Source organism: Borostomias antarcticus (genome assembly GCF_949987555.1).
Source record: "Borostomias antarcticus genome assembly, chromosome: 20".
NCBI classification, from domain to species: Eukaryota; Metazoa; Chordata; class Actinopteri; order Stomiiformes; family Stomiidae; genus Borostomias; species Borostomias antarcticus.
The window spans coordinates 4,917,453-4,929,975 of record NC_140253.1 but is presented as its reverse complement, the minus strand read 5'-3'; the positions used below and the strand labels follow the sequence as shown (position 1 = coordinate 4,929,975).

Genomic DNA, 12,523 nt, shown 5'->3' with positions numbered 1-12,523 from the left:
AGCTCTCCAGGACCCCAGTCAGTGGAAACTGCAGAGTGAGAGGGGGACAGAGAGAGAGAGAGGGAGAGCGAGAGAGAGAGAGAACACGCCGCTTCTACACACACACACACACACACACACAAAGAGAAAGGGATCAAGGAAAGACAAAGAAAGAGTAAGGGAGAGAAGTGAGAGAGTTGGAGAGAGCGAGGGAGGCAGACAGGGAAGAGAGAGAGAGAGGGAGAGAGAGAGACGGAGAGAAAGAGAGGAGACATGAGGAGGATTGGTGCAGTGCACTCCTCCGCCGGCCTCGTGGCCGTCGCCGCTCTGCTGCTGCAGCTGCTGCTGACTCAGCCCCGGGCGACCGACGCGGCCCTCCGCTACCGGGTGGCGGAGGAGGGCCCCGCCGACGTCAAGATCGGCAACGTGGCCGCCGACCTGGGCCTGGCGGCGGGCGCCGGCGCCGGCGACGTGACCTTCGCCCTGGAGAGCGGCCTGGAGTTCTTCAAGATCGACAACGTGACGGGCGAGCTGACCACCAGCCAGCGTCGCATCGACCGCGAGAAGCTCCCGCAGTGCCAGATGATCTTCGACGAGAACGAGTGCTTCCTGGACTTCGAGGTGTCCGTCATCGGCCCGCTGCAGAGCTGGGTGGACCTGTTCGAGGGCCGCGTGGTGGTGACCGACGTCAACGACAACACGCCCGCCTTCCCGTCGCCCGTGCTCACGCTGTCCGTGGAGGAGAACCGGCCAATCGGCACGCTGTACCTGCTGCCCACCGCGACGGACCGCGACTTCGGGAGGAACGGTATCGACCGGTACGAGCTGATCCAAGATGGCGGCGGCGGGTCGGTGGCGGCGTCCGCCAGGCGTGTGGCTGGAGGGCCGGCAGGGGGAGGAGCAGCAGGAGGAGGAGGAGGGGATCGGAGGAGAGGAGCCGGGGATAACGGAGGGGGCGGGGCCAGGAGCAGCGTGTTCGAGCTGCAGGTCGCCGACACGTCGGACGGCGAGAAGCAGCCCCAGCTGATCGTGAAGGGCCCGCTGGACCGCGAGCAGCGCGACTCGTACGAGCTGGTGCTGCGCGTGCGCGACGGCGGAACCCCTCCGCGCTCCTCCCAGGCGCTGCTCCGCGTCGCCATCACCGACGTCAACGACAACAGCCCGCGCTTCGAGCGCGCCGTGTACGAGGCGGAGATGGCGGAGAACGCACCGCCCGGCACGCCCGTCCTGCAGGTGCGCGCCTCGGACCGCGACGTGGGCGTCAACGGCCAGGTGGAGTACGTGTTCGGCGCCGCCACCGAATCGGTGCGGCGGCTCCTGCGCCTGGACGAGGTGTCCGGCTGGCTGAGCGTCCTGCACCGGATCGACCGGGAGGAGGTGGCCCAGCTGCGCTTCACCATCACGGCCCGCGACCGCGGACAGCCGCCGCGCTCCGACCGTACCGCCGTGGTGCTGGCGGTGCGCGACGAGAATGACAACGTGCCGTCGGTGGAGATCCGGAAGATCGGCAAGATCCCCGTGCGCGACGGCGCGGCCATGGTCCCGGAGAACGTCCTGGTGGACACGCCGGTGGCGCTGGTGCAGGTGTCGGACCGCGACCAGGGCGAGAACGGGGCGGTGACCTGCACGGTGGTGGGCGACGTGCCGTTCACGCTGAAGCCCGCCGGGGAAACGGCGCTGCCGCCGCTGCCCGCCGACGAGGCCTTCGACAGGTAAGGGCGCCCCCTCGGCCGCGGTACCACACACACGCCCCCCCACCACCCCCCCCAACTCCCCTCCCTAACCCCTTCTGGCCTAGCCGCTGGTGCTGACGCTCCTACAGCGTAGCACAACAACGTAACACTCCCAGGTAAACGTGCGGCTCCTATTGGTGCCTGAAACGCGACAGCGCACTGAGAAAATGAGGTACGGTACGCTTGGCTGACGCTGCGCATCGCGTTGGAATTGACAGGATATACACCTGCAGTGCACAAGTTGGCCACTAGACTGCGCATGTTTCAACCTCGCTGTCAGATTATAGCCTGGTTATGCTTGTGTAAATATATATATATACCAAGTACCATCACAGCACTCCATAATAGCCTTCATAAAGATTTAGTTACAAGCTAATGTAAATAAATAAATTATGTCTAGTACTATTCTAGCTGTTTCAAAGCAAATTGCTAAGCAGATTTAGTTTACACACACAGAAATCAATTCATTCATTCATTCATTCATTCATTCATTCACTCATTCATTCACTCATTCACTGACTCCTTCAACGCTCCTATATAAACAGGAACAAGAAAAAGTACTTCCTGCACACATCTGCTCTGCTGGACTACGAGACCACCAAGGAGTACAGCGTCACCATCGTGGCCGTGGACTCAGGAAGTCCCAGCCTCACCAGCAACAGCTCCCTCATGGTGCGGGTGGTGGACATCAACGACCACGCCCCCACCTTCGCCCAGAGCGTGGTGGAGGTCCACTTCGCTGAGAACAACTCGGCGGGCGAGCGGGTGGTGACCGTGGTCGCCACGGACGCCGACAGCGGCAGGAACGCCGACATCGCCTACTCCCTGGACCCGTCGGCGAACGGCGCCTTCTACATCGACGCCGACAACGGCGACATCCGCACCACCGGCGTCCTGGACCGGGAGCTGCGCGAGCGGTACGAGTTCCGCGTCATCGCCAGGGACAAGGGTGCCCCCTCCCTGCAGGGCTCCGCCACCGTGGTCGTCCAGGTGACGGACCGCAACGACAACGCGCCCAAGTTCGTCCAGGAGGTCTTCATGTTCTACGTCAAGGAGAACCTGCTGGCCAACAGCCCCGTCGGCATGGTGACGGTCACCGACGCCGACGAGGGCGAGAACGCCGAGCTGAGCCTGTTCGTGGAGATGGACGAGGAGGGGGCGGAGGAGGGCGGCGAAGGAGGAGGAGGGAGGAATGAGGGAGCAGGAGAGGAGGGGGCGGAGGCGGGCGGCGGCGGCGGGGGAGAGCGACAGGAGGCGTTCTCCATCGAGAACAACACCGGGACCATCTTCTCCTCCGCCTCCTTCGACCGCGAGCGCCGCTCCGCCTACACCTTCCGCGTGCGCGCCGTGGACGGCGGCCAGCCTCCCCGCTCGGCCACCGCCACCATCTCGCTGTTCGTCACCGACGAGAACGACAACGCGCCGGCTGTCACCGCGCCCGCCAACGAGTCATACACGCTCCTCCCGCCGGCCAGCGGCGCCCGCACCGTCGTGCGCACCGTGGCGGCGTCCGACCTGGACGCCGGGCCCAACGCCGAGCTGCGCTACACGCTGGTGGGCGGCAACCCCTTCCGGCTGTTCGAGATCGGCCACGCCAGTGGCGTGATCACGCTGGCGGAACCGCTGGAGAGGCGCCACCGGGGGCTCCACCGGCTGGTCGTACGGGTCAACGACAGCGGCGTGCCCTCGCTGTGCGCCACCGCCCTGGTCCACGTCTTCATCAACGAGAGCCTGGTCAACGCCACGCTGGTGGACACTCAGGTAACAAGCGCGCGCGCAATAATGGTCACTGTTGAATGGAGGCAGTGCATGATCCACCTGTCCCCGTGTAAACGCGCACAATGAGATTCCAGAAATGGTTATCGTCGGCCGAATCGGCTGGTTGGTTGGCATGGTGACTGCGATAACGGAGGTTGGGGGTTCAGTTCCCACTAGAAACCCCAAGAACAATGAAGTCGGCTCAGAACAGGCTTGAATGGAACCACCTGTAGCGAGATGTAGGGCTTTCAACAATGGAGAGCAGAGAGAGAGGGGAGAAAGAGAGAGAGAGTGAGGGGGAGAGAGAGGGAGAGAGAGAGAGAGAGTGAGGGGGAGAGAGAGGGAAAGAAAGAGAGAGGGAGAGGGGGAGCAGAATGAAACACCTTATTCCAGAGCAATGGAGGGTTGAGCCTCATACGGTACGGGTCGTATGTCCGGACCGCCGGGCGTAACAATGGCGTTTTAACACTTAAAGGCCCGTTGAAGCTTTCACGCATTAGAGAACGGACGCTTTAGTCGACCGGGCGTTCACAGAGCAATCGAGTTGAAGTCATTGAACGCGAACATTCCTTCATCTCCTAATGAAGCCAGTGAAACTGGAGGCTTGCCAGAGGTAATTAGCGAATGAAGCGGCAGCAGGTAGCGCTGCAGGAAATCGCCCAGCGTCTCATCCAGACAGTTTGAAATGCGAGTCGTCTAGTTTGCCAGAACGCCGCAGCGTGAGTCCTGGACAGATGTTTTCCGCACGACCAGGAAAACCTCCAGTTTGTGTTTAAAGGAAGGTGTTGCCTATAGTAACTAATTATCTACGGATAGAAGTTTTAGGTAAGCGCTTTAGTTGGAAATAGATGCAACACAGCCAGGCCAGGATATATTTGTGATTTTCTCTGGGTTAGGGCCAGGAAGCTCCACGCCATAGACCAGCTTCATAATGAACTACTGTATATGAAAACTATTAAAGGATATTAAAGGATAACCGTCCTACGGTACCATAGTCAAAGCACATACAGTCAGCATGGGCTTCAACTAGCAGCCATATCTGTTCCTTATTCAGGCAGCACTGCTAGGGACAAACTCCGGGCCTCAGCCGTAGAATCAGTATCAGTGAAAGCAGCAGAGTGTGTAGAGACAGGCTGCTGTGTGTGTGTGTGTGTGTGTGTGTGTGTGTGTAGCAGAGTGGAAGAATCCATGGGGGAGTTGAGATGCGTCAAAATTGGTGGATTGAGGTTGCTCACATCTGTTGAGCAATGTGTAAACAGACACACCCGCGCACACACACACACACACACACACGCACACACATGCAAACACATGCACCCACACACCCACACACCCACGCACACAGACGCATACATGAACACATAAATTAAACGCATTGAGAGTCACACACACACGCACACCACACACACACACACTCACTGTCTCCCTCCCTGGGCCAAAGAGCTGCTCAGCAGAATAAGAATGGGACAGAACACTGCAGGCAAAAAAGCACAACAATGGACCCAGTCTGAGGGATAGAACGCAAGAAAACAACAGGATGGAACCTAGAGAGAATAGAACCCTGTCAAAACAGTAACAGAATATAAACTGAGCCGGTTCTTAGCTGGGGGAGTCGTAGTGACATGCAATATACCGCGAGTATTATGGCGGATAATAATTGTGGATAGCAATAAGTGGTTTTGTAATACTGCCAGCAGGGGTTACAGTCATGCAGATACAGTAAGCCATTCTTTAGTGGAGGGTTAACAGGATGGACCATAAGAGGATTCAGAAAATCTCCCTCTCTCTCTTTCTCTCTCTATCTCTGACCCTCCCTCTCTCTCTCTCTCTCTCTGTCGCTGTCTCTCAATCTCAATGTCTTGTCTGTATCTCTTTTCTCTCTCGTTCTCTCGTTCTCTCTCTCTCTCTCTCACACACACACACACGAAGATGCGCACACGCACACACACATTCTCGGTAGTATAGGATACCATTACCATTTCTAAGCATGCGAATGATGGTATGATTTAAAGTTCCCAGCCTTGACAGCTTAATAGAAGTGTCTTAGGGACTCTGAAAGTGCTCTAGAATGAGCCGTCTTAAGGAGACAAGGGACACACTGCTCCACCACTGTCTGTGTGTGTGTCTGTTTGCGTGTACAGTATGCGTGTGTGTGTGTGTATGTGGGTGTGTCTGTGAGAGAGAGAGAGGGGACGGCATCGACGTGCGTGTATTTGAATGTGCGTGTGCGTGCGTACTGTATGTGCGCACGCACGCGCGTGTGTGTGACCGTGAGCATGAGCGTGAGTGCACATAAAGGCTCTTCCCCGTAGCTGCTGCTGCTGCCTATTGATTGGAAGTATGCTGATGCATGATCCCTCTCTAGTCCCCCGCCCCCTACCTGGCCCCCAGCGGACCCCTGCTGTGAGGCTCTGTCTAACTGGTAATGACAGCCCCGTGTCTGCTGCGTGCGGCCCAACCCGCTCGCTCATTACGTTCGCCCCCCTAACGGCGAGGTCCACGTCTGGTGGCGCCTGCACCCCCTGTGGGCATAGAAATCCTTAACGCGCCATCCCGCGCTGTTATTCCACTTACGGATGTCATTGGGAATGTCTGAGTTGATAATTGGAAAGAATCTCGACGCGTGCGGTGTGTTTTAAATCATCTCGTCGTGTTTTTATTTCCTTTTTTTTTGGCCGATCTGCCATTGAAAATTGATGTCATTCCTTGTCGACTGGACCGTTGAACACACTGATTAGTGACGCATGTGGCTCCAATTAGTCCCTCGTCAGTCCTGATGGGCGGCAATAAACACATGATTGTAGACGTCCAGAGAGGTCGTTTATAAAGACACGACTTTGTTGGTGGGTGTGCGCGCTGAGCGGCTAACACGACCGCATCACGCCGCGGTCTCTCTCTCTCTCTCTCTCTCTCTCTCTCTCTCTTTCTCTCTCTCTCTCTCTCTCTCTTTCTCTCTCTCTCCCTATCTCTCTCTCTCTCTTTCTCTCTCTTTCTCTCTCTCTCTCTCTCTCTCTCTCCCTATCTATCTCTCTCTCTCTCTTTCTCTCTCTCTTTCTCTCTCTCTCTCTCTCTCCCTATCTCTCTCTCTCTCGTGCGTGCTCTCTCTCTCTGTGAGGCCTGTTCTCACCACGGTCGACAAACTTCACACAATAGCTGTGTTTGTTTGTGGACCATTAAAATCTCCCTCTGGCTCCGGTAACACTCCATAATAACTATCCCTTTACAAGTACTTCATAAAGCAACCGCTTTGATGATTGAATAACGACTAACACTCGTAAGCAACTGTGAATGATCAGTAAAGTCTATTGATTACTAATTAGTCTAGTATTGCCAGACCGACAGTATCTTCACACTTCGTTTGCGCTGTGCCAGCGCTGGAGAAAGGTCTGACAGGACTCATTACCATTCAGGGATAGAGGGAAAAAACGCTGTTTAACTGTTAATTGGATGTATTACAAATGTGTTATTTATTATTATTATTTAGCCTACATTTGTTTCCGGCAGAGCAGGTGGTAGGTTGTTGTAGTTTTACGTAGTCTGGGAGAATCTCCCATCACCACTGATTGGCCGACCACATCGTTGCCACTGATTGGGCAGTGATAAACCAATGACGAGGCTTATCCCCAAAACCTACATCCGTTCAGTCAGATTCATTACTAATATACTGGACACAGAACCACTGAATAAGGTTGAAATCAAAGCCAGACCTCCAGTACAGTGATGCACTGATAGGAAATGTGCCTCTAGTAAATGTTCAAGTTCAGTTGTCAGACACCACTGAGTTGTGGGTTTGATTCCCACATCAACCTCATTCATTCACTGACCATTTATAACTGTTAACAAACCATTTCTTAATAGTTTGTTAAATTAACTCCAGCTGTTTTATACAGTGAAGGCCTTATAAAGGATAGTTATTGCTGTGCATCCACGCAATAGATATGTATTCATAAATATAACACACAAGTACCTTTCTGTTTTGCTACAAAGAGATCTTGGAGTACAGCCATCCTCAGATTAGAGGACGTGTTTACTGTTTGGGTGAACTGTCTAAATGAAGCATCAGCACTTTCCACTGTTGACTTAGGCCCAGAACCAGGTGAAAGTCGAACCAGAGCCTGATTCTAGAGCATTAACTCTCATACCACCCCTTTCCACTCCCAATCATCTTGTGCCAATACGTCATTGTCCAAATGGTACTGAACACAGGTATGTACTTGTGTTAACCTCTCATGAACCCAGTTGATTGCAACCAACCCGGGATGAGGTGTCGTCTGGTTTGCCAATAACAGCAACTCTCTCGTCTGCTTGATTCTTGATTAAAGTAGCACATCTGCATCATTCTCTTTTTTTTTTTACAAATGCTACTGCTGGCTGTGATGGTGATGATGATGATGATAATCATGACCTTGTTGTATCCATCCAGTACAATGTCCTGGTTGGCTGCCAAACATTAACTCTCTTTCCGTGTCTCGTTTAACGCCCCCCCCCCCCCCCCCCCTCCCTCCCCCACTCTCACCCCTCCCCCCCAGGTGGCTCGTAGCCTGGCGGCCCCCCTGTCCCTGGACATCGCCGGGGACCCGGACGGCGAGCGCGCCCTGGGGAAACAGCGCCTCAGCGTGGCCATCGGGGTGCTGGCGGGCGCCGCCGCCGTCATCCTGGTCATCCTGCTGGTGGTGACGGCGCGCCAGTGCGGCGCCCAGGGCAAGAACGGCTACGAGGCGGGGAAGAAGGAGCCGGAGGAGGACTTCTTCAGTCCGCAGCCCCCGCTCCACCAGCCCGGCGCCGACCGGGGCACCGACCGCGGAAGGAAGCCCCGCCGGGACAAGCGCGCCGCTGCCGCCACCGCCGGGAGGTTGGAGCATCCGCTCTACAGCGGCGTTGTGACGGTCAACGGGCTGCGGCACCACGGGGAGGAGGAGGAGGAGGACGACGACGACCCCGGCGCGGGCGGGCGCCTGGCGGCGAGGTACTGCGCCGTGGACGGCGACCCCGGCAGCCCGCGCATGGGCGGCGGCCAGCGCCACCAGTCCAGCCCGGACCTGGCCCGCCACTACAAGTCCAGCTCGCCGCTGCCCGCAGTCCACCTGCAGCCCCACTCGCCGCCCGCCGAGGGCAAGAAGCACCAGGCCGTGCAGGAGCTGCCCCCCTCCAACACCTTCGTGGGCTCCGGGGGCAGCAGCAGCAGCAGCGGGGGCAGCGGGAACGCCGACGCCATGTCCCTGGGCTCCGACCAGTGCTCCGACTACAGCTGCCAGGCCGCCAACAAGTACAGCAAACAGGTCAGGAGGGGGAGCCTGCGTTCATCGTCGTTGTTGTTGTTGGATAGTTTAGTCTAGGGGCGTCACAAGAACTGATACTTCGGTACCAAGTCGATGCCAAAATTCTGAATTCTGAATGAAATGTGACGGTACTCGTTTATTCTACAGTACCGTAATACCGTAGGTACTGGGGATGCAATTCTTCCGGCCCTGTTGGGCGAATACTCCTACTAGTGTACCATTAGCATAACGCTAGCTAACATTAGTTCTTGGATTGAGTAGACAGAAAACAACACAAACGATTTGTGTCAGAATGGGCTTGTATGCAGCTGCTAGTCTAGTAATGTTAACGAGATCAACTTTCACTTTCACATAGACATTCTACATCCACAGTCTCTTGAAAATTACTTCCATTTCCTATTTCCAATTCGATTTTATGAATCTATTTTGCACCACTATAAACTAGAGGGTTGATTGTAGCCTACCAAAATCAATCAAAAACTTGAAATTAGCTAGCTTAGCTAGCGCTAACCATAACCACCACATCTTGTTGAGGTCAGTTGCTAGCTAAAGTTAGCTAGCCAGCTTGTTCTATAACCAGTCGGTTTCTTAGATGCATTCTTTGCCAAGTTTGCAATAAACATTTTGAATGCATCGTATGTAGTCTACCGTTTATGGTAGCTAACATTTGTGTGACAAATATTACTATGTTTGTCACACAAGCTGCAGGCCGACTTGCTAATTGCTAGCTAGCCAGCTAGTCAGCTAGATAGAACAAGCCAGCCAACCCAAAACATATGCAGATATAGATTGCTAAGCTTATAATAGTCAGTGAGCTAGGCTACCTATATTATATACCTATACTATTATTTAAATTTTTACCGTATATCGAATTAGATATCGAGAATCATGGAATTTCACCGGTATTGTTTTTGACTACAAAATGTTTGGTATCGTGAGTGACATCCCTAGCTAGTTTAGTCACTGGATTCTTGGTAATTTGTCCATGGCTCCCTTTGTGTTTTGGATTATCGCCTCTCCTTTCTTTCTTTCTTTCTTTGTTTCTTTGTTTCTTTCTTTCTTTCTTTCTTTCTTTCTTTCTTTCTTTCTTTCTTTCTTTCTTTCTTTCTTTCTTTCTTTCTTTCTTTCTTTCTTCCTTCTGTTCTATGTCTCTTTCTTCAGATCCTTCCTTGAAGTCCTCTAAACCTCCCTCTCTCTCACTCTTCTCTCTCTTTTCTTCCCCTCCCTGTAATTGTAAAGCACATACACCTTTGGTGATGTCTGAAGACAACTTTATCTGTGGAAAATGTGTCAAAATAATGTCAGAGCACATACGTGTGTGTGTGTGTGTGTGTGTGTGTGTGTGTGTGTGTGTGTGTGTGTGTGTGTGTGTGTGTGTGTGTGTGTGTGAGAGTGCGCACACTAAGCCTGTGACGGTGCCTGTGACGGTCTCCCGCTGTCAGCGAGCGTTGGCTTCATGACGAACAGCAGCCTCCATTTAGCGAGGCTCACTGCTGGGCTCATGAGTCAGGCTGCGCTGTAGCAGCACACACCACAGTGTGTGTTTGAGCTTGTGTGTTTGTGTGTGAGGTTGTGTGTTTGTGTGTGTGTGTATTTATGTGTTTGTCTGTAAGATTGTGTGTTTGTGTGAGGGAGTGTCTCTGAGTGTGTGTGTGCGCGAGCTCCCCGCAGAGATCCATAGAGTGATGGATATAGAGTGTGTAGGAGGACTGATTCCCCCTCCGGATAATTGATCATTTTATCTTGTTTATCGTTTCATCCGGATTCCACTGACAAAGTCAAAACATCAGAGCCAGCCTCAACGGATAACGAATCGTTCGTTGGCTCGTGTCGCTCGGAAACGTTTAAAAGCTTAGTGCTGACACACACATATACAGGCGTGCTGACACACACACTTACCTCCCCCCCCCCCCCCCCCCCCCACACACACACACACAGCGTCTGACACAGCAGGGTCCCCCTGGGCCATGGGGGGTATCCCGTGTAGTGGTGTTTGAGTGGCAGCTAAGCCCTCTTAAAGGGGCGGTCCCGTTCCCCTGATAGACAGTTTCCTCATTTAGTTATCCTTGCGCTAAAAAGAACTGCTGAGGTGATCATTAAAAGGGAAGGAAGACGAGCTTCTTAAGCTAATCAATTCATATACGTGGGGCTGTTGAACACATACATACACACACACACACACACACACACACAGACACACACACACACCAGAGGTTAATCCATTATGGAGTCAATCCCCTTAATCTGCCGTTCTCAGGGAAAGAAAATGCTTACAGGGTGAATTTGGTGCTGGTGAGCGCACGCGCACACACTCGCACAGTGACAGCGTAATGAATTATTGATTACACATGGGGTAATTAACTACTCTGCAGCTATAGAGCATGAACTACCATAACTTCAAGTGCCAGGATTCCATGGTGTGTGTCTGTGTTTGTGTGTGTGTGTGTTACAGAGTTTGTTAAGAGTATCAGAGTTAGAGGATTGGCATAGGTGTGTGTGTGTGGGTGTGTGTGAGTGAGCGAGTGTGCTTGAGGGACCGTATATTTATGCATATGCATTTGGAATGAGAGTGTGAGAGGGGGTGGTTGAGCGTGGTAGACTCAAAGTGATATAGACAGCGCTTACAGGACTGTACTAGACGTGCTTCTGTAGGAGATCATGTATGGAGGGCGCGTGTGAGTGTGTACGTGTGTGTGTGTGTGTGTGTGTGTGTGTGTGTGTGTGTGTGAGTGAGAGAGAGAGAGAGACACACACACAAACAAATATACATATACACGTTATGATTATTATTATTACCATGAATTACAGCATTTCGTATATATATATTTATATAATGAGTACAATGTTGCCATCTCTTGTTTTGCTTGTTTCTTATGTTATTATTAAGTATTATGCTTTGGCAATATTTACGTACTGAGTATTTCCTGCCAATTAAGATTCTTGATTTGAATTGAAAATTGAGAGAGAGAGAGAGAGAGAGAGAGAGAGGAGAGAGAGCCAGGGAGAGAGAGAGAGAGAGTGAAAGACAGAGAGAGAGGGAGGGGGAGTGAGAGCGAGAGAGAGTTAGGCCAGAAAAAGATAAAGGGTGAACTTTAAATTTCAAAGCCACTTTATTGGGTCATTGGGAGATCAGAAAGTATACTGTCCAAAGCCAGTACATAATAGCACAGATCCCCTATCAAATGATGGAGGCACGGAGAGAGGGAGATGGATGGAGGATGAATGGACAGTGAGGGAGAGAGAGAGAGCGGTAGAGAGATTAAGAGGGCGATGGAGAGAGTGGGTAGAGAGGGAAAGAGATGGAGAGAGAGGAGGGGATAAAGAGGTAGAGAGCGGAGACCTATTTAGTGGGGCAACGAGAGAGGCAGAGAATGAGAGAGAGGCAGAGAAAGAGATGGGAAGAGAATGAGAGAGAGTGGGTGGGAGGAAGGGTGGGAGGAAGAGAGAGAGAGAGAGAGAGAGAGATGGGCTAGTTTGTGTGTCGGCCAGAGAGGGGGGCGCTGGGAGATGTGGGTCATCAGGAAACCCTCTGGCATCACCACTCATACACTACTGATCATACAGCTGCTGCCAATATGCAGAAAATGACCTCTAGCTCTCCCTCCTCTCTCTCTCTCTCCCCCTCAAACATAGTCTTGCTCTCTCACTAGCTGCACCTCTAACTCTTTCTCCATCTCTCTCCTCTCTCTCTCACTCTCTTTCTCACTAGCTGCACCTCCAACTCTCTCTCTCTCACTACAGTAGCTGCACCTCTAACTCTTTCTCTCTCCCCCT

The 12,523-nt window shown here is 53.1% G+C and overlaps 1 protein-coding gene across 1 annotated transcript in view; it reads left to right on the top strand.

The window, feature by feature from the left end:
* Window positions 1-252: 252 nt before the first annotated feature.
* The window catches only part of pcdh7a (protocadherin 7a), a gene marked incomplete at both ends in the record, with an annotated part of 30,016 nt that continues 17,745 nt past the window's right edge, over window positions 253-12,523 (top strand). Inside the window, 3 exons of the mRNA XM_084454480.1 lie at window positions 253-1,691; window positions 2,258-3,473; window positions 8,000-8,749. Of these exons, the coding sequence (XP_084310606.1) occupies window positions 253-1,691; window positions 2,258-3,473; window positions 8,000-8,749 (3,405 nt within the window). The remainder of the gene's footprint in view (window positions 1,692-2,257; window positions 3,474-7,999; window positions 8,750-12,523) is intronic.